General features: G+C 38.0%; 1 protein-coding gene across 1 annotated transcript in view; it reads right to left on the minus strand.

Annotated features, from left to right (window-relative positions):
* Nucleotides 1–8,425: 8,425 nt before the first annotated feature.
* Nucleotides 8,426–22,759, minus strand: part of SMU1 (SMU1 DNA replication regulator and spliceosomal factor) — a 32,629-nt gene continuing 18,295 nt past the window's right edge. Inside the window, exons 7-12 of the mRNA XM_021004547.2 lie at nucleotides 21,389–21,505; nucleotides 20,839–20,966; nucleotides 19,389–19,515; nucleotides 14,913–15,080; nucleotides 13,533–13,685; nucleotides 8,426–10,312 (exon numbers count right to left, since the gene is read on the minus strand). Coding sequence (XP_020860206.1) covers nucleotides 10,214–10,312; nucleotides 13,533–13,685; nucleotides 14,913–15,080; nucleotides 19,389–19,515; nucleotides 20,839–20,966; nucleotides 21,389–21,505 — 792 coding nt within the window. The 3' untranslated portion in view covers nucleotides 8,426–10,213. The remainder of the gene's footprint in view (nucleotides 10,313–13,532; nucleotides 13,686–14,912; nucleotides 15,081–19,388; nucleotides 19,516–20,838; nucleotides 20,967–21,388; nucleotides 21,506–22,759) is intronic.

Below are 22,759 nucleotides of genomic sequence, written 5' to 3' on the forward strand. Positions count from 1 at the left end.
TGGGTATTTTTCTTTATGTGGCCCAGAATTTTCATATTCTTTGTTTTGCCCTTCAGGGACCAACAAAATAAATCCCACTTCTACATCAGAGCTCTCCAAATATTTGAAGATGTGTCTTTTTTTTTTTTAAAACATTAGGTATCTCCAGTTTCCTCAACTGGTCCTTAGGATATATACAGTCAGAGCCCTTCAGCATCCTACTGGCCCTCCATTTTATCAATGCACTTCCTAGGATGTAGTGCACAAATTTGAACTTGATGTGGGCTTGAAGTAATTTTGGGCAAATGGTACAGAATATATGAAGCTAAAGGAGGGAAAAACCACAGAATTGAGTACAGAAATGGATTTCACTACAGAGAAACAGGAAGGAAAGGAGGTAAAAGCTCAATATGTAGCAAAGAATTGAAAACGATGCCCACAAATTGGGTAATGACTATAAACAAGTTGCAGAATATAAATGTGATAAGAGTGCTACTACACTGTAAGAAATGAAGGGGATGGAGGGGTGTCATAGAAACATGGAAGTCTTACATAAATAGATGCAGAGTGAGATGAGCAGAAGCAAGAAAATTGCTTATATTGTGACAGCATTTTAGAGATAAATAGCTTTGCAGATTGAGACTTGAACATGGTCAGTGTGAAAATTTGTTTTGCCTGACTAGATGTTGTGGAGGGTGTGGATGTGTATTTTAGTGGGAATGAGAAGGTGGGAAGACCCAAAAAACAATTTGGAATTGTGCCCCGAAATTCACTTTGACACATTGATGTGAGTCATGTATCCTAAGGTGGTTAAAGACTGAGGGAAAAGTCGGTTTATCAGCAGTCAGGCATTTATTAAACATGTATGTCCTTAGTGTCCAACTCTTTGACCCCATTTGGGGTTTTCTTGGCAAAGTGGTTTGCCATTTCTTTGTCCAGCCATTTTGCAGATGAGGAAACAGGCAAACTGGATTAAGTGATTTGCTTGGAATGACACAGCTATTGAGTGTCTTGAGGCTGCATTTTGTACTCGCCTCTTCCTGACTTCAGGCCTGGGGCTCTATCTGCTGCACCACCTAGCTTCCCTTAGTGCTGGGGGTACAAAGCCAAAAACATTTATAGCAGCGTTTTCTGTAGCATCAAAAAGCAAAAATTGGTGTGATAATCATTTGGTAATGGTTGTAAAAATTGTGTTCTATGAATGTGAAGAAATAGCATGTGGATAAGAAATGGCAATTAGGAAGAATATACAGAAATTTGGGAAGGTTTGTATGAAAGATGTAGAGCCACATAAATAAGCAGAACCAGAAAAAACCAATTTACATGATGACTGATAATGTCAAAGAAAAGGAGAATTTTTGCTATTTTTCTATCAGTGTCACTACATGTGCAAAAGTCTGTTGGTCTCCCTAGTAGAGGTGAAAAAGGAAAATGAAGTGTAACTTGAAACATGTAGAAAAAGTGCTTCAAAGGGAAAACAGGAAAAAAAAGTGTCAGAAGGGATATTTTCTAAAAATATCAATAGAATTCATCCATCTAACATGCAGTTCAGGAATATCCATTTTTAAAGCGTTAGCTTGTTAAGAGTTCCATACAATGACATGGATTATGTGGCATTACATTTTAACAATGTTTTATTATAAACTTAATACTGAACGTCAGCAAAATTAAACTTACCTTGTATTTTCATTAGATTAATTTTGATCCACAAAATGTCAGAAATTTTCTAATCACTACTTCCAAATTCCTTCTTTGTCCACAGTCTTGTGCTTTTCCTCTTATATGGTTGCAATAAGTAAATACTTCTGGTTCTTTTTACCTTTTGTGTTCTTTTTAAAAGAATTATCTCTTTTTACATCACTTTCATTTCCAAATTTATCTCTTCTCCCATACCTAGAGAATCACCCCTTATAACAACCAAAAAAAGGGGGGGGAAGGTAGAGAAATGCAGTTTGGCAAAACTGATCAACACATCAGCTGAATCAGATATATGCATTGTTCCACCCATAACTCTCCTCAAAATATATCTGCTGAAAGAGGAAGTTCATTTTCTCATCTGTTCTTTTTTTAACATTTAACATTTTTAGACATCATGGTGATTATACGGATGTATATTGAAGCATACAAAGCATTAAATTTCAGGGTTTTTTCTTTGTCATTTGCCATTACTGTAGACACTTTCCTGTTTCTGTACCAATTTACGTAAGGTTCTCCCATGCTGCTGAAGTCTTCATATTTACTGTTTCCATTAGCTTTATGTATTATGATTTGTATTCCCCAACTTGGGCATCTGTTGCGTTTTCAAAAAATGCTTAAAAACACTGATAGGAATTTTTGATGTAATGGGACCTTTTTTGTCTTTGACCTCCTTGGAATAAATAGCAGGATCTCTAGGTCAAAGGATGCAGACATTGAGCATAATTCTACATCCTTTGAATTATTTCTTAAAGATATCTTAAGATTCCTCATACTTCTGGGTCTTAATTGCTAAATTGTAGTAATTCCATTAGACAAATGTACCACAATTTGTGTAGCCATTATTCTCTTGGATGTTTGAGTTGCCTCTAGTTTCTTTGCTATTACAAATAATGCCATACTTTCAACAGATGGATTTTTTTGTTGTTTTGGTTGCATTTCTATTATATATTTTCAACAATGGAATTATAGTGTCAAAGGGTGTGATTGTTTTTACTGTTCACTAAGAGGGGGGATCTTAACCTGTATTAGGGAGATTGGAATTTGGGGGGAAAAATGTGACAAAGGGCAGATATGACTACTCAACAATGTGAGTTATGTAGGTTGTGATAGGACGAACCGTCAGTTTTGTGTTGCAGCTTTCCCTCCTACACACAACTTGGGGAGCACTACCTAAAAGAAAACAAAGGGCCTTGTTGTTGGTCTTGGCTTCTTGGTCATCTAAGGGCACAAAAAGTCCTGTGATTTTTGATTCCATATAGAATCTGGGGCTCCTAGACTTGGTGGGTTGCCATTTGCAGATGGAGATAAGGGATGCGGTGTCTGTTAGTTCCATTTCATATTCTTGTCATGTTAGGGCAATGTAAACCAAATTGTTATACGTTCAGTACCTCATTTCTTCCCAAAATCAAACCTGAACCAAGAAGGTGTTGGCATTAGAGCTGCACCTCGGACACTGGTGTAATGAATAAAGCATTGAACGTGGCAGTCAGGAAGATCTAGATAGAATCCTGCCTCAGATTCTAGGTGTAGACGAATTAACCTTTCTCAGCCTCATTTTCCTCAGAGGTGAAGCACCACACACTACAAGGGTTGTTATGAGGAGAAAATGTATTTTATGAAAATGTTTTGCAAACCTTAAAACTTCTATACAAATGTTTATTATTTTAAAAGTTATGTTTTTAAGATAGATTCATAAGATGGGTTTATGTATTGTAAGGGGAGGAAAAACAAATATGGGTAGTAAGTTTTTGGGTCTGGCTAAAACAATGTTTGACTAAAAGTACAAGGGCTGTAGTCAAGTTAGCACAAACCGTAAAAGAAAGAATATAACCTGAAGGGAATATAGGGGAAGGTAATAGGTCTAATGTAAATATGAAAAGGCAACACATACTGCCATTCCATTCATAATCCAGTGGTTTTACAATTCTTCTCAAGAAGAATGAAAGTGTAGACCAGCTTTCCTCCAGAGTAATAGAGAACAGGGAATCTGCTTTATAAAATACTCTATTTAGAGTTGTCCAGCTTTCATGGTATTTCAGACTCTACTTCCAGCCCCCCAAAACAAGCAATTTGTGCCAGAAGATGAAAAGACATGAAGGCATCTTCCATTTTGCTATATGTATCCATAGTGTGACTGGTTAGTATGACATTTCATTTTGAATTGCCTTCTTTCTGCCCTTTGGAAAGTACTTAGATAATCCCAAGAATACAAATTACAAAGTAAGAAATGGAGCAAATATTTTCATACAAAAGCCCAAACTTAAAGGGTAAGAACACATCCCACCAATATGAAAATTCCACAAAGAATCACATTCTTTCCTGTATTTCCTTTAACTGGATTTTTCAGTAAGCCAAGTGTTTGCTTTATTGCTTTAACAAATCTGGATATTGATCTGACCCATGATGAGAGATTCTTTAGACAATTTCTAAGATTCCCTTTTTTGTCAGTGCTGGAGTTCAAGATTAATATCATCACTGCTCTCAAGTGGTTTGAAAAACCTTTTTGTCTACCAGTTGGGTCCTTTCTCTGTAATGCCATCCTAGTGGTCCACAGTTCCTCTTCCCTGCTTTGAAATGGAAAGGATTCAGTTTATCAGTGTCGCACTGATTTGATTCCATATTCTTCCTTAGCACTCCCTGGTTCATTGAAGCCTGTGACCTGGTTGATGCACTGCTTCAAGTTCATCAACAGCTTCCATATCTTCAAGTCCACCTAGTTGTAGTAGTGGTTATTGGCTTCAACTTATACTGAAGTAGTGCTACCTTAGCTATTAGTAGTAGTTGTAAAATTTCTCATAGAGGGTAAAGTTAGACCTTTATAGAGGACTATATATAAGGAGGAACATATATAAGAGGAATATATGTAGAGGAATACCCCCCCCCCCGACACTCACACCCTCTATAGAGGAATCAGCTTCTTGGCTTCCAAGGAAGACTGATACGGATCCACAAATGTTACCACAAGTAAAGAATGGGGAAGAGACAAGTGGTGGTTGGTGAGTCCCTGCCAAAGAACACCAAAGCAGTTAAATACTTAACAAATAGGGAGGCATGCTGTCCGCTTTGGGTTATGTATCCGGAGTGACTGAAGACTATCCTAGGAAACATTAAACCTGACAGCTACCAGCTCCCTTTAGTGTTTCATGTGGCAACAAATGATATCACAGATGGAGCCTAGAAAGCAATGCCAGAAGGTCTAGTTAAGAAACTGAAGAGCTTAGAGCCCATGTGGCATTTTAAGTTTAAGGTAGGAACTTCAAAAGGGACAGGTGGGTTTGGGAAGTGAACGGCTGATTAAGAATATGATATCTAAGAATGGGATTTAGATTCCTGGGCTATAGTTTAAAATTTAGGGATGATAGGTCCTTAGCCAGGGATGGAGTGCACCTGATAAGAGTTAGAAAAGTATTTTTCCTTGAGTTCTTTACTTCTGGTGGCATTTGTGGATCTGTGTCAGTCTTCCTTGGAATCCAAGAAGCTGATTTCTCTACAAAGGCTCTAGCTTCACCCTCTGAGAAATTTCACAATTTTAAAAATTTTTTTCCAATTTTATTAATTTATTGATTTATCAACAATCACTTGCATATGCTTTTGAGTTGAAAATTTTTCTCCCCCTTCTTCCCCCCCACCCTCCCCAAGACAGCGCACAACCTGATATAGGCTTTTACATTTACATTCCTATTAAACATTTTCACATTAGTGAAGTTGTAAGTAAAAATTAAAACCAATAGGAGGAACCATCAGAAAAATGAAACAAAACTCAACAGAAGGTAAAAACAAGTGATAGTGATTTGACTTCCATAGTTCGTTCTTTGGATGGGGACAGCATTTTCCATCCTGAGGCCTCTGGAGATGTCTTAGATCCTTGTAATGCTGAGAAGGGTTCAGTTTAACAATATTAGTCATCGCATAACGTGGCTGTTATTGTGTACAAAGTCCCCTTGGTTCTGCTCACTTCACTCAGCATCAGACCATATAGGTCTTTCCAGGTTTTTCTGAAGTCAGCCTGTTCATCATTTCTTATAGCACAATAGTATTCCATTACATTCATATATCACAACTTGCTCAGCCATTCCCCAATTGATGGGCATCCTCTCAATTGCCAATTCTTTGCCACCACAAAAAGAGCTGCTATGAATATTTTTGTACATGTGGGTCCTTTCCCCATTTGTTTGATCTCTTTGGGATATAGCCCTAGAAGTGCTATTGCTGGATCAAAGGGTATACACATTTTCGTAGCTCTTTGGGCATAGTTCCAAATTGTTCTCCAAAATGGTTGGATCATTTCACAACTCCACCAACAATGTATTAGTGTTCCAATTTTCCCCACATCCTCTCCAACATTTTTCACTTTCCTGTTCTGTCACGTTGGCCAATCTGATAGGTGTGATGTAGTACCTCAGAGTTGTTTTGATTTGTATTTCTCTAATAACAATTTAGAGCATTTTTTCATATGACTATAGATGGTTTTAATTTCTTCATCTGAGAACTGTCTGTTCATATCGTTTGACCATTTATCAATTGGGGAATGGCTTGTGTTCTCACAATTTTTAATAATAGCTAACAGATGGTTCAAGAGAGATTGTTGGTTTCTGTGAACCTGATCAAGAGGACTTTATTTTAATAGAGGAAGGAGAAAGCTGATAGCAGAGTACATTATGTAACTCAAGGCTTAAGCCTGATGTGCCTAAGACTCTTTTTGGTGCAGAGAATGACTGCTACATGGCCATGCCTGTGTGGGGGCTGGGGTTTGGTATCTGGTTTTAGCTTTGAGAGAGGTTCTCTTCAGGGAGAGGTCTCTGGAGGGAGAAAAAGACTGAGAAGCCATACAGGAGCCAGCACTTTGGCCGTGTCCCTGTTTCCTACTTCTTACCCTAGAGACTTTGGGGAATTTCTCCTTAGATGAGACTTGGAACTTCTGGATGGACTGAAATACCTCACTCCCAGTAAGAGAGCTCATTCATATGTATTGTCTGGTATACCATCATCTGTATAAGCACTTTGGCTTCTATTTACTATTAGCTTGGATAAATAGGTTTATTTGCTATTGCTAAATGTAATATTCTCTACTTGTGGTGTCGTCTTTATGTAACTGGTCTTTTGTGGGAAGGGAGTTAAGTCTTCAGATACAGTTTCAAGCATGCCTTCCCTATTAAAGGATAATAAGCAAGAGAATGGCTTAAATCTAAATACCATTTCACCCCAAACTAGCAATATTTCTTTTAGGGGTGGGGGTGATGCAAACAGACATAATTCTAGCCCAGTATTCCCTCTCCTCTTTGCAGAGACTAGAGTGTGCTTCAGGATGAACTCATCTTATTTCACCCATGTGATTTTTCTCTTCATAGCTGCCATGCAGTTGTGAGGTTATACCACTACCTTCTAGGAAATTGATATTTTTAAAAAAGCTTTAACCTAGGAATAACTACTTCAAAAGGCATAATCACAAATACAAATTCTGCCAACACTTGACAGGTATAATCCCCCTTTCCTTTGGCAATATACCTTAGGTTCTAGGGAGAGGAAGGGGGATTGATTAGGTTCATAGTTTAGCTTGGTTCCCATAGAGCACAGTCTCAATTCCAAATCCAAAACACCTGTCAGGCCTGTTTCCCAGGTACTCTGGCTTCCTGGGGCTTTTATGTCAGGTGGGCTGGCTGGCAGCACCCACTGGCCTGCACTTCTGGCTCCAAGGTCATCATGGCTTGAACTCCTGGGTCTAGTGGGGATTAGTACCCCTTCCATCTGAAACCGAGGACAAACCACACAGAACAGAAATAAACACCTCCTGATCATATCACAGTTTCTATTCAATAAACTCCAATGACTCTGTTACTTACAAGATCAAATATAAATCCTCTGGCTGGCTTTTAAAGTCCTTCATGAACTGGCCCCTTCCTACCTTTCTAGTCTTCTTAGACCATACTTCCCCACATGTCCTGTGTGATCTGGTGAACTGGCCTTTTGGTGTGGCTCCAATATGACGGTCCAAGTCTGAATGTTTTCATTGGCCGCCTCCCATGCCAGGAATGCTGTCCCTCTTCATCTCTGCCTCTCGGGTTCCAGGGCTTCCTAAAGTCTCAGCTAAAAATCCACCTCTCAGGGGCAGCTGGGTGGCCTAGTGGATAGAGTACTGGCCCTGGATTCAGGAGGACCTGAGCTCAAATCCAGCCTCAGACACATAACACTCACTAGCTGTGCGACTCTGGGTATGTCACTTAACCCCCAGTTGCCTCACCCAAGAAACAAAACAAAACTTCCTCTGAATGAGTGAATCTTATTCTCATCGGATTTGGCCTAAGGACAGAATGACATACACACTCAATTGGGTATGGAAATCTATCTACCCTACAGGAAAATAGGGGGGAAGGGGATAAAGGAGCAGGAAGATGATAGAGGGGAGGGGGTAATCAGAAGCAAACACTTCTAAGGAGGGACAGGGTCAAAAGAGAGAATAGAATAAATGGGGGGCAGGATAGGATGAAGGGAAATATACTTAGTTTCTCACAACATGACTACTATGAAGTGTCTTGCATGACCACACATGTATAACTTGTATTGAGTTGCTTGCCTTCTCAATGAGAGTCTGAGAAGATTTTGACATTTGGCATCAATGGAGCAGGCTATAGGCTACTCTTTGCTCTCACTTCACATCTAGCTTTTTTTTTTAAGATCATCTGATGACAACCTTTATGTGGATTCTAACGCATAATTTCTTTTTGGTGATATTATGGCCTATTCACACACATTTTTGCCTTTTCGGTGACTCAGAACTTTTATTTTTCAAAGGATATCCCAAGGCCCACGGTCATACAACACAAAGATGTTCACTAGGAACCAAATAAGGCTTGCTGTCAAGGCTAAAAAAATGGCAGGGATTAATGCAACAGCTTCACTGGGGGATTGGAAGTTGCATTTCTTGGAAATGAAACTTCATAAAGCATTGGGTCACAGGTGGAAAGATCCAGCAGAAGTACAGGTAGAGGGCCCTCAGACTCTTTGACCTCTTCTAGTACTAGATATAGGACTCTTTTAAATTAGAGAAGTTGAGGGGGAAAAAAAAGAGTTCCTTTAAGTTAGGACATAATTCTAGTTATGAATGAACAAAATCAGGAAGCCAGTAGCAAAACTGTTGAGCTAGGGCCCTCTTTTCCTTGTTCAGAATTGTGGAATCTTTCATAACTGTTTTAGAGTAGAGGTGTCAAATACAAAGCCCTTGGGCTGCACGTGGCCCACGACACTCCAGAGTGCAGCCCGAACCAGATTAAAATGTAATGGGAAAACATTTAACAAAATAAATAAAAATAAAATAAAACAGATGTTAGTATGTGGTTTTCTTAGACAATATGCAGCCTGTGGGGATCTGATGTACGGTTTAGAGGCCCGTTTCCATCTGAGTCTGACACCAATGTTTCAGAGCATCTCTTCTCCTCTGCGCTCCTGTCCCTGGGCCACTCCTTCCAGATTCCTTGGCTTCGTTTTCTGTCTCTACAGGTCTGAGATCATGGCTCCAGTGCTGATTTTGTCAGCGAGTGTTGGTTTTTATAGTATGCCACAAAAAGAAATAATGAACAGTGAGAGGGAGAATGGAATGTAAAAGCATCTGTGAAATACAAAGGAGTCATAAATCATTCCTTTACCTCTCAGTGCTCTACGTAACTTTTTAAGATTATGATGGTGCTGATATACACTGGCTGAAGGAGTTTCCTGAAATGGAAGCTTCCCATACCAATGAAATCACAGTCCCTATCCCTTAAGATTCTATCAACAAAATCTCTTATCACCATAGCTTGTCATACAGCATACATGACATTTTGGAACTAGAGTCAGGAATCTTACTTCTGATACTCAACTGGTTGTGTTACCAGGGACAAGTCACTAAAGCTTTCTAAGACTGTTTTCTCATGTGTAGGGACAATGCATATAAGACATTTTGCAAACTTTAATGTCTTAAGAAAGGTCAGCAATTATTCTCTGATGCCACTGGAAACATCACAGAAACCTACAGATACTTCTCTAAGTCTAAAGGATGCATTTATCAGAACAATCAGTAAAATCATTTTCTGGGAAATGTTCACATTAAAAGTGTCCCTATGCAGGTGGTAAAATTTATTCTATCAAAGCATTTCAAAGAAACAAAATGAAACTAAAAATGGTTAATTAACAGTGATGGAAAACTGGAGCTCACTCATTATTTACAAGTTTCACTTTGGAAAGTACATATTAACTAGCATTACAAATAATCAAAAGGAGTGGAACCTGTTATAGAAATGACATTGTTTCACTGTTCAGTTACAGGATTACTGAAAACACACTATCCACTAAGTACCTGCTTCTTTAGAAGCTCATCAGCTAATATTTTAAAAAATATACAAAAAGGGTAACTTCTACTTAAATGAGAAATTTAGCAAAAATTACTCTCAGAGCACATTTAGGCAATTTTCCCCCTTAAAAAATAAAAACAACAAAAAAGTAACACATAAATGTCTGCACTGAAGTAGCATATGCCCAGGCTAGTAGAAATGAAGTCATGAAATTAGGGTTTCCAGAGCTTTAAGAGCCCATCTTCACTGTAGGTAGCAATCAGATTCTGATGGGGATGGTGAGCAATGCCAATTACATCCTTTTCATGAACCTAGAACGAAACAAAATCCAAATGTTAGGGCCAGTTAATTTTCCTGAAGAAGAATTCCTTAGTGTTGCCTCACTTACTTTTCTCTTGAAGGGAGATCAATGTGGTCAGTCATTATTCTTCATATTCCTAGGGGGCATTATTTTATTCTACCCCCCCAGGGAGAGACTGATGCCCAAAATATATCATTTCACAAAACACAATGAATTAATGCTCCTCACATAACACCCTGAAGTTAGGCTAGTATCAGAAGGCATGAAAAGGGAAAAGACACTTAAATGAAATTATTTAACATGCATTTAAAACCTCTTCTGAGGGGCAGCTAGGTGGCGCAGTGGATAGAGCACTGGCCCTGGATTCAGGAGGACCTGAGTTTAAATATGACCTCAGACACATAACACTACTAGCTGGGTGACCTTGGGCAAGTCACTTAACTCCACAGCCTAGCCAAAAAGAAAAAAAAAATGACAGGCTGTGGATCTGGAACAAAGGCAAGGTAGGGTGGGGCAGGCTTAGTTTTCTGCCTAAGGTGAGAGGCAGGATAGTAAAGAAGAAAGAACACTGGGTTTAGAGCCAAAAGGATGATGGTACAAATCCCACCTTTGTGTCTAGCTGTGCTGTCTTGGGAAAATCACTTAAACTCTCTGGGTCTCAGTTTCCTCATCTGTAACATGAGGAGGCTGGACTCGATGGCTCCTAGGGCCCCTTCCAGTTTTAGAATCCAGGGTTTGATGATTCGTCATGGAAGTTAACTCAGGATGGAAAGAGCCTCCTTGTAACTGTGTCTACCTGAAGGGGCCATCTTCAACACAGCAAAGGGCTAGACCTGCACCCCAAAAGGGATGGGGGTGGGGAAGATTATGACGGGAATTGTTTGCAATATGGCATAATGGAAAGGGCCTAGGATGAAATTTTTTTTTAAAGAAAAAGGAAGTGCTAGACTTAGAATCAAAAGACTTGGGTTTTTGTTCTAGCTCTGCTGCTTAACTAGCTGTGGGATCTTGGGCAAGTTATCTCTTTGAGATTCCATCTTTTAAATGGAAATAATAATATTTGTACCACCTACCTCACAGGGTTTGTCGTGGACGTTGAATGAGATAGCATGTATGAAATACTTTGCAGTTACTAAGTGTTCTAAGTGAGAATGTCTACGGTCACTCCGCACTCCTTGTCAGTTCATGACAACATTTGTTTTAGGGCTGATGCTGTTCTAATCCACAAAAGGGAAGATTTCTAATTCACACCAGACTAGGGTTTGGAATTTATAAAACCACTATCTTACATCTTGTATGTACATAACACTTTACAGTTAACAAAGTGCTTTCCCACACACATATCTTATTTCATCTTGGAGCTCTGTGATGTAGGTGGGGCAGACACTCCCACCTTACAGTTCCAGGTCACCTGGGTCCTAGGCTGCTGCTCTTTCCTTTAAGCCATATATAACAACAGTACACAAACAATGTGGTAACAGGAAACGTGTACAAAGTAAGTCTTTTTGAAGAAAATTCAAAAGTTTTAAAGTTTAAAGGTCTTAAAATATAAAAATTCTGGCAAACTACAATTGCAGACACCCTTTCTTCCACAACATTTGTGAAAGATAAATGAATTAGTTTTTTCCCCCAGTTTTGTCACTGCTCTTATACTAACATCAGACCATGCTTGAGGCATGACTGAACGTAGGTATTATTAAAACAGTGAACCTACATTTAATTCCTTTATATAGCACAGCAAACCTACATTTATAAGCTTCTGGAGCTACAGCAGCATTTATGTTCCATATATTTTTTACACCTCTGCCAAAAATTTATTGAGGTTAATTTAACTAGTATCCATTTAAGAATAATTCCAGACAAGATAAGCTAATTTAAATTACATACAGAAGCACAGATCTTTGGACTGGGAAAGGACCTCAGAGGCCATCTCGTCTGACCCTCTCATTCTACAAAGCAGACAGGTAAGATGAGGGTCTAAGACAGAGCTGAGACAAGAAGCCAGGAGCTCGTTCCATTCGCTATCCAGCCTTTACATTTAAGTTGCTTTGTAATGGCTTCTGAAAAATCAGCACTCATTATCAGACACAAAATCTATTTGATACAGTGCTATGATACATCAATTTGATGATTCCTCTTAGAAAAGTAATACTGGAATGTTATTTACATACTCATCAGAGTGTGAAGGCAATGTGGTCATGACACATCACCCCATGAACTGCTACACTTAATCTGGCTCACCTGGTAACGTTTTCCTCTTTCATTACTACATGTTTATTCGTTTCTCCTGATTCTGTGCATTTGGTCAGAAAGAGTGAATTATTTCAACAGATTGTTGTTGTTGTTTTTTTTTTTTAACCTTTTTAGTATCATGGACCCCTTTGATAATCTAGGAAAGTCTACTGATGTCTTCTCATAATAATGCTTTTAAATACATGAAATACACAGGAATACAAAGGAAAGGAAATCAATTACACTGAAATATATCAAAATATACAACCCCCCCCCCGCCAAGTTCATGGACCCCAAGTTAAGAACTCTGTGATAGAGGGATACTGTTTTGGCCAAGTATATAAGAAAATGTATGTTCTTCTTTTATAGCTCCAAATATCTATACTCAAAAACTAACAATTCATTTTGATTTAAAACATGAGAAATTTTTTGTCTTTCAAAAAAAGTTTTATTGATTTTTTTTACATTGTTATTATCTCACAATATTCCCAAAGAACTTTCCTTTATAACACATACTCTTACGCAAAATAAACTGTACAATGACCACATTTAGACCTTTCTCGAAGAACATATCTATTATTTTTTGTTTTAAGGCTTCAGGATGACTTTTGGCCCAAACCATTAAGGGGCTGACCTGACTTTTCTAGACAATCTATAAGGTTCCTTCCGTCTGTGGCACTGGAGGTTTTTGTCCTGCAGTTGTTTCCTGTTACATTTTCAAAAGTGACACGGCCCTACAGCATTAGCAGGTAAGCCAGTTTAGTGATTCTCTATTAGGCTGTATATTTATGATAAAAATATAGTTAAGGAGGTAATGTTGAGGTTACTCAAAGCAGTCTGGTTCTATTATCCAGCTGTTCAACACTGACATAACTCTTTGACTCATTACTGTAATGAAAACAGTCTACTTAAGGAAAAACCTAAGAATTTCGGAGCTATGGATGGACAGGGGAGTTGGTGTAACTCCGAATTATACCCAGAGAAGCTGTAATACTCACTGTCAAAGTTCGTTCCAATTTGCCAGTCACCGTGCTGAAACAGTAGAGCACAAAGTCTTCACCCACACAGTAGATCCATTCACCCCGTGGGGAGAGGGCACAGCAGACAAAGTCACCACCTTCTCTCTTACCAGAGCTGAAACTCCTGACAATCTACAATCAATGAAAAAGCCTGTATTAAGTGCCTACCAGAGGTTCATGCCAGGCACCATGCCACTAAAATGAATATGCCCAGCAGCCCTCCAACAAACAAAACTGTCTCTGGATGAGCAAGTTTGTGACATGAACATGTTACTTTGCATTTACATAGTACTTTTATTTGTAATGAGATGAAAAATCCTTCATCTCTCTGAATCGACAGGCTGAATTAGCCCATCCTACTTTAAAGAATAAAATTCAAAGGCATAGACATAGGGAGCTTAGAATAAACTAAACTCAATGATAGATCCAAGTTTAAAATTCACAGTTTGTGAGTAAATCCTATGATTTAGTCTACTAACCCCTATTCTGTGAATCACCATATTTACTAGAGCCTTTGAAATCAATAAACCACTGTACCAAAGTCTAATTTTACTTAAAAATCTTAATTTATTTAAACATTTTATTACTAAGGGAGATGTTCATTTAAATATTTAACTATTTAATATTAGGGAAGAGATAGCCTAATGTAGTGGCTAGAGACCTGGCCTCTGGAAGCATGAAGTCAGGACACTCATACTGTCACTTAATCTCTCAATTCCCACGGTAACTCTCTAAGGCCATAAGTTGTAGGGAAGATGCTAATCACAATGGTAGAGGAAATTTCTATATAGGGAGTACAAGACTTAATCACCACAGGAACACTTAACTGAAAGAAATGTGTTATTATTGCCTTGCTAGCTTATGTTACTTTAGGTCAACAGCTTTACTCAGTGGGAAACTTCTCTTTAAGTTTTCACATACTAACTTTTCTATCAACAGCAAAATTGAACAGAGAACTACGTGACAAAAACTGCCACACTGACACTAAAGAGGGTTGGGAGACTACTTTATGATGAGCATTTAATAAGTTACAGGTTCTAATATTCAGATAAATTAATAATTTACTAGGTGCAAGGAAATTTGGTAGAGTATCTAACAATAAAGGAAGGCATACAGCATGGCAGGACAGAGAAACATAAAGATCACAGGGGGAACTTTTAAAGAAATACTTCATAAATCTAAGGAATTTAAGTGATCTTATGTAAAACAAACCTAGTTTATATACATTATGGGAAAACATTACAAAAGAAAGGCTAAAATGACAGAAATTTTTTTAGCTAAGCTTGGATGAAAGGACGGTCACAAAATTCACTCCTCTGTATGTACCTGAAGAAGCCAGCATACTTTCTGATCACTCACCTGGCCTTGCATGTTCATGATGACCACTGTATTTGATCTGTTACATACAACAAAGTGCTCAGGGTTTTTAGGAAGGAGGACAACACTGTTGACTGTGATGTCTGTCCCTGCAGTGCTGCCAAGAGATTTGAAAGTATTGGAACATTCTGTGGTCTTCATATTCCAAATCTATCAAAAGAAGAAACACAGGGAAGTTTTAAAACATATCCATTTCTTCTACTGTAGGACTAAAAAGTTTTTTAAAAGGACAACTAAGGCAACACAAACCAACAAATGAAGAGCTTTTGATGTTAGTTTGATATATTCCATACCTTATACATTGGCCACTGCTCAGGAGGTATTTGTTTATTATTATCACGACTATTTCTACCTCTTGCTTCGTTCAGTGGTTACAAATGACATAGAGAGGGGTATGAGGAGACGGTATTTTCCTCAGTTCTCAGTCACTGAGGCAGAAATGATGATAGCTCACCTAAAATCACTCTTGTATGAATCCTACCAAAAGCACATATCCTAATTCTTTTCACCTCCCTTCAATGCTGTGTTATGAATCAAACAAGAGATGTATCCACAACAGAATATGCAGAGTTGATGAAGAAGCCCAGAGAGTTGGGAGATTAAAAATTATATATATATTCCAAGTCTTGTATTTTACAGATTGGGAAACTGAAATGCTGAATGGCGAAGTGATTTGCCAAAGGTCACAAAAATTAGCATGAAGGGCAGAGCTGGGAGTTGAACCTAAGTCCTTTGATTCCAAATCAAGTGCTCTTCCACTCTACCATGGCCAAAGGCTACTTAAAGTAGACCCTGACAGTCAGGTTTCTGTAGGTTCATTGGCCACAAGAGGCCCATCTCTATACATTTCTTCTTGAAAAGTCCTAGATCAAAGGCTCTGGGAAGCAAGAGGACCTTGCTTTTTCTCTGAGGACCAAGGCTGAGCTTTGAGTTGAGAACTCTGGCCCTTACTTTTTCTAGGTCCAGTCAGTACCAGTGACTTAAAAGTGAATGCCCCTGTGGTGTTCAGCCACATATCAGCAGCTGTATTAGTTAACAGGTTAATTCCATGACTATCCTGGGACATTTAACAACAAAGTAACATTTCACTCCTCCTCCACCCTCACCCCTCCATTTCTGAATTTCCATTATCCTGAACCACTGCCCCAGGTCAGGAATTAGGATCTTAACAACTGGAAGGGACCACAGAAGCCATTTAGATCAATACAAAACTGAAAAAGAATCTCCTTTACAATCAAATAAATGATCATCATACCCTGCTTAAATACCTCTGGGGGGAAATTAAGTATGTCTGAGGGCAGCTCATTCCAACAGGACAAATATCTAATTGTTCCTAAGTTTTTTCTCACAGAACAAATCTAGTTTTTCTTTTAATTTCTGACACTGCTTCAAACACTTGAAGACAACTATCATGTTCCCCTAAATCTTCTCTTCTTCAGGCCAAATATACCTAGCTCTTTTAACCAATCTTCCTGAACCTGGGTGTCTTTACCATCCTGTTGCCCTCTGGATTTTTCCTACCTTATCAGTGTCCTTCCTAAAATTTGATGCTTAAAGCTAAACACAGTGTTCCAGACGTAGTCTGAAGGCAGAGTAAGATGGGACAATAATGCCCCTATGTGGACAAGCTTCCTCTCTCACTGCAGGTGAAAGACATTTTTTCCTGTTGCCTCCTCTGAGATGCTAACCTCCCTTCTGCTTTTCCCCAAGTTCAAACCACTTCTAACTCTACCTTTTCAAATTCCTGCTCAAAACAGACTTCCCTATAATTGCTCTTTTTCTAGCACTAAGTGAAATGAAAGGTGGTTATCATCCAAGGGTACCACTTCCTTGGCAATCCTCTCCAATGGAAGCTGCTGCTATAATTACTCTACCGAGCTTTCAGGATGAGGTGGAAGAATGACCATGTCTCCCTATTACTACTTTCGGATCAGGACTGTTGACTTTAATATCTATATTCCTACCTCTGTCACCCACAGACATGGTCATGTTCTATATTAACCTGAGGCAGCTCTACTTGAGACCTCAAAGGTCAAAATTATCTTTCCAACCACAATTTCCTTTCCTTTTGACCTTTTAAAAACTTCCTCAATCCTCCTGAATCTGCTCCATCCCCACTGTAACCATTGGTCTTTGAACTTTTCCTTATTTTTTTTTTTTTGCTTTTAGGCAATTGGGGTTAAGTGACACTTTTCCTTATTCTTGAGGTTCCTCACATCTGCTTTGGTTTCTCTTGCTCATTTACTCCATCTAGAGCCCCAAATCAGTCATTTCAATTCCGTCCTCTACACTACCTTATAATTCCTTGCCCACTGACCAGTTTCTGCGCTGCTAATTTGCAGCATTGGTGGCCACTACCATCTGCATCCAGAATGCTTAGCGGTAGTGAAGAAAATCACTGATTTTGTCTCTTCTGGATTTACACTTCATAACTTGAACTGGGACTTTGTGGTTGTGCGGAAAACATTTTCCCCATCATTCACCAATTTAAAAAAAATCACTGTTTCCCACAGCACCTATTCCAAACACTTTTCCTTTCTCAAGTCCTTATTCCCTTTTCCTTTGCAAAGATAAAAAGAATGAATATATATGATAATCACTGTTTCATGCTGACATTTTGTAGGCTGAAGATAAGGTGGTTTTGACTGACAGGCAACACCCTGGGAAACAATTTACATCTCAGGGTACTATGAAATGATGCACAAAACAATATTGAGTACTGCACAGAAATATGTGCCAATACCAATATCTCATATAAGTAACAGCATTAGCCATCTGGCTCAAATTACAGAATAGTGTTCTTGTGACTACCTATCACAGCATAAACAAATACATGTACCTAAGAGTCTTGATGTCTGATTTTACCTGCAAAAGGACGCTGATTAGCCATCAGAAGTACTTCGTGCAACGATACAAGAACTGAAATAATTTACACATTGCAATTTATCTAGGGATATCTGGGTCTGTGTATGAATGAATGAATGAATATAGCAAATAGCTACTGATCGTGCTGTATTTAACTGCTTATGCCTTAAAGAAAGTGGAACAAACTTCATTATTGATCTTAAACTATTTCTTCCTTAGTCCCTTCTCCTCACATTGCTTTATGTAGTACATCTATTGCTTGTTTCCCAATCTAATTGCACGTCCTTGAAAGGTGTGGCCTATGTACCATGTGTTTTTAAAATATTCTCCATAGTTGTTAGCACCTTGCCCCACATATGGCATGTATTTGCCGAATTGAAAGATCTAACCCTATCTGAATTCTGAAGCTTCTCTATGATATCCCTGATGAGTGGACACTGAACCTGTGCTCAATATCTTCCATAACGGGGAACCCAGTTCCCTAACATGATATGGACTGGCATGCCTATTCCAATTCTGGATGGCTCTAATTTTTAGGAAGTTTTTTCTGAGCTAAAATCTTTCTTCTTATAGCTTCTAACTACAGCTCCTAATTCTACCCTCTGAGGCTAAATAGAGTAAACTTAATCCCTCTTCTACATCATAACCCTTCAAATATGCAAATTCAAAGACAATAATCATATATCCTGTAAATCTTCTTTTGTTCAGGCTAAACACCCTTAGTTTCTTCAATTAAGCCTTATGAGAGAGTTGTGAGTACTTCTGAACTACCTTTTCAATTCAACAAGTGTTTCTTAATCTCCTACTATATGCCAGGCACTGAGCATAGGGAAACAAAAGCAAAAAATGAGACAGCCACAGCCATCCAGGAGGGTTATTTACTTTCCATTCACAATAATGTTTAAAAGGATGATTGGGATTTCCAGCCCCCACCTACCACTAGAAGATGGGAATTAATCGTCCATGTAATACCTCAGTTGTCAAAATTTAAATACAACCATGGTTACAACAGGACTACTTTAATTTTTTTCGTACTTGATTTTCTGTGTACATCCTACTTCACTCTAATAGAATGTAAACTCCCTGAGGGCAAGAGTTCTTTCATTATTCTCTTTTTATCCTCAGGGCTTAGCCCAGTGCCTGGTACATCACAGGTGCTTAATAAATGCTTGCTAGAATTTATACAATAACAAAACTGTAAAAATGAACAACTCTGAAAGACTTTAACAACTCTTAAGCAATCATGAAACAAGTTACCCACCTCCGGAGAGAGAAATGATGGACTCAGGATACAGACTGAGATAAACTTTTTGGACACTGCCAATATAAGAATGTGCTTTCCTTGACTATGAATTTGTTAAAATGGTTTTGTTTTCTTTCCTTTTCAATGGAAGGGTGGGATGGAGAGAAAATAGATTTCCATCAATTAAAAAAAATTAAATTAAAAAGAGAAAGGAAAAAGAATGAAAAAGTATATGCTGAATTGAAATGGATTCAGGTGTGACAGGTAGCTCTCATTACTGATAAGGCTTCAGAGACTGAAGATGAAACAGATATCCCAAAATAAACTATTTCAATGGCAAACTACTTAACCTTCACAGTGCCATCAGATGATGCACTGATTATATAATGTCCATCTTGAGTAAAAGTAGCTTCATTAACAAATGAAGAATGACCACGGAATTCCTTCAAGGTTTTCCCAGATTTTAAGCCGTGAATTCTGTCATGGAATAAATTAAAAAAAAATCAATGCAACAACAATAATGGCTGACATTTCTGTCACGCTTTAAGTTTTATAAAGTGCTCTATATATATATATATATATATATATATATATATATATATATATATATATATATATATATATATATATAATCTCACTTGATCCCCACAACTCTGGGGGGCAGGTATTGCTGGCATTATACCCATTTTACAGATGAGGAAACAGAGGCTCAATGAAGCTAAGTGACTTGCACATCATCACACAGATGGGTAAGTGTCAGAGACAGATTTGTATTTCGACCCAGCTTTCTCTGTACTACACTTCTTTGACGTGGAATTATAATGCACTCAATGTCAAGAAGGAAAAATCATTTAAAATTAGGAAACATAAAAAGTCTTTTCTTTTTTTTTTTTGGTGAGGCAGTTGGGATTAAGTGACTTGGCCAGGGTCACACAGGTAGTAAGTATCAAGTGTCTGAGGTTGGATTTGAACTCAGGTCCTCCTGACTCCAAGGCTGCAGCTCTACCCACTGCGCCACCTAGCTGCCCCCATGAATAGCTTTCTTAAAAGAGACATTCTAAATCCAGAGTTGAATAGTGTTGAAATCACTCACAAAGAAGAAATACTTTTGAAATGACCTTACTTTAAGTTATAATACTGGGGATGATTTAGTGCCCAATAACTAACTACTCTGAAAGATACTTAAATACTTGGGAATTATACCAAAAATAAACCTTTTGTATCCTACCCTGTCATTTGATGATTATCTACAAACTTGTTTGTTAGGACTGTGTGATCTGAACCATTCCTTGGCTATATTTTCCTGGTAAAGACCCAACCTGATTGTAATAGCCTAAGTATGACTTTCTTGGAGACATAAAGGGTCACAACTGCCCCAGTCTCAACTCTGTATTATTTTAACAACTCATATTTATATGTTAAGTTAAAATTTGCAAAATATTTTTCTTTTTTAAAAAAATATTTTAAAATATTTTATTTTTTCCTAATTATATGTAAAAACAATTCAAACAATTTTTTTCTTTTCCAAATTCTCTCCCTCCCCCCATTGAGAAGTCAAGCAATTGACATAGCTTATACATGTGTAGTCATGCAAAACTCCAAAACACTTTGCTCAAATGACCCTCAAAGGTAGGTGGTAAGAAGGCCATCCCTACTTTACAAAAAAGGAAACAAACTCTAAGAAGTTTCTGTTATGACCTTTTTGCTATTTAAGTATCTCTGAGGAAGCTCTCGAGAATTCATCCACTACATATTTCTTCTTATCACACTAAAAGATGGTATTTTTGCATCCAAATGTACCTGATTGTCTGATCAAAAGATGCACTAAGGATCTGACTGCTGTCCTTAGAGAAGCTTAGGCAGGTGACACCTTTACTGTGTGCCCTTTCAAATCTCCGTAAACACTGTCCACTCTGTATCTTCCACACCTAGAAAAATTAAAAACAGTTTATGTTTGTGAGAACATTCCTTTTATCATACACAACCAACAAAGAAACAATTCCTGTTTGTGAATCTATTATTAAAAATTAAAAAAAACCTAAACTCTGTGAAAATAGCATAGAAATTATTTGTTCAGCTGAACTAAATAAAATACAGCAACAGCTGAATCCTTTTAATTCAACAATGTTGAATAAAATTTAGAGCCCAAGTTAATTTGTTGGAGGGGTTCACTCCTTTTGAATTCAACCTGGTCCCCAACAGTCTACTAGTTAAAAAATTCAAGCAATAAAGTATCAGCTGCAGGCTGTTCCTTTGAAATCGTAAATATATCGCTATACAGTTTCCTAGTCTTGTTACAATGGAACATAGAAGATTTCTGTGAGAAGGAGCTCACACGATTAGTTCATACCTTTATTTTCCCATCTTGGGCCCCAGTTGCTAACATTTCTGTATCTCTGCTGAAACACATACATAACACGGCATCATCCATCATCATAAAATTGTCTTGTGCCTGGTACTTGAGATCCTAAAGAAAATGATATTCAACTGTTACTAAGACAACCTCAAAATGAAGGCAGCTATAATTGGACTGTTTAGCAAAGACCATTTATTTCATAGTGTAAATTCCTTAAAATCAGGAATAATTAATTTTTTCACATTCTATAAAACCCCACATCACTAAGTTCTGTGCCATGCACATGGATGATGCTTAATACACATATGATTTTGATTTATTCAAATACTTAAAGATCCATGAAAATAATGCCAAGGTTTGTGTAATCAATTTATACATTTGGATCTGCTTGTTTAGCATTCTAGGAACTGTTACTATTTCCTAAGTACCATATCTGATATTAGGGTAAACTGTCATCAAGTAGGAAGTAGTGCCTTGCCTAATGGGCATCAACATACTTTCTACCTCAATTATACTTTTTCTATAAAAAAAAAACCATATAATATAAATACTTTAGAACACTGTATTTAAATAGACTACACAATTCAGAATGAGATAAACACGAACTAGGTGCTGGGGATAAAAGTACAAAAAATAAAACAATCTATACTTGCAAAGAGCGCACATTCTAAGTGGGAAAACAACAAGCACATATACAAATACATAAAGCATACATATGAAGTGAATAAATACAAATATACCAAAGTAGCTTTGGATGAAGGGCACTAGCATTTGTGGGGATCAGGAAAGACTTCATGCAGAAAATGGTGCCTGCACTGCAACCCAAAGGAAGAGAGCGACTCCACAAGATGGAGACAGAGAGGGAGTATATTTAAGGCAAGTGAAATGGTCAGGGTAAAGACACAGAGACTGGAGATGGGTGTAGGGAACAGAAAGAAGAACAGTCTGGCTAGATTGTACAGTATGAGGGGTGAGTAATGTCCAACGAAGCTGGAAAGACAGGCTGGAAGCCAGATTATGTAGGACTTTGAAATCTAAGAGAGGGGTTTATATCTTATCCTAGAGGCAATAGGAAGCCACTGAAGTTTACTCAATAGGAAGGTTACGTGATCAAACCTGTGGTTTAAGGAAAATTACTTTGGCAGCAGTGTGCAGGACAACTGGAATGCAGGACAGAGATGTGAGGCAGGGAGATCAATTAGAAAGCTTTTTGCAGTAATCTAAGTGAGAAGTAATGAGGATTTGAACTAAGGTGGTAGCTATGTGAGTGGAGAGAAGGGGTCTGATGTAAGGGATGCTGGGAAGATTGAAATGGCAAGATCTGATAACTGAATGGATATGTGAGGTGAGGGAGAGTGGGGAATT

This window comes from Phascolarctos cinereus, unplaced genomic scaffold (assembly GCF_003287225.1).
Source record: "Phascolarctos cinereus isolate Bilbo 61053 unplaced genomic scaffold, phaCin_HiC Scaffold_4;HRSCAF=312, whole genome shotgun sequence".
In the NCBI taxonomy this organism is placed as follows: domain Eukaryota; kingdom Metazoa; phylum Chordata; class Mammalia; order Diprotodontia; family Phascolarctidae; genus Phascolarctos; species Phascolarctos cinereus.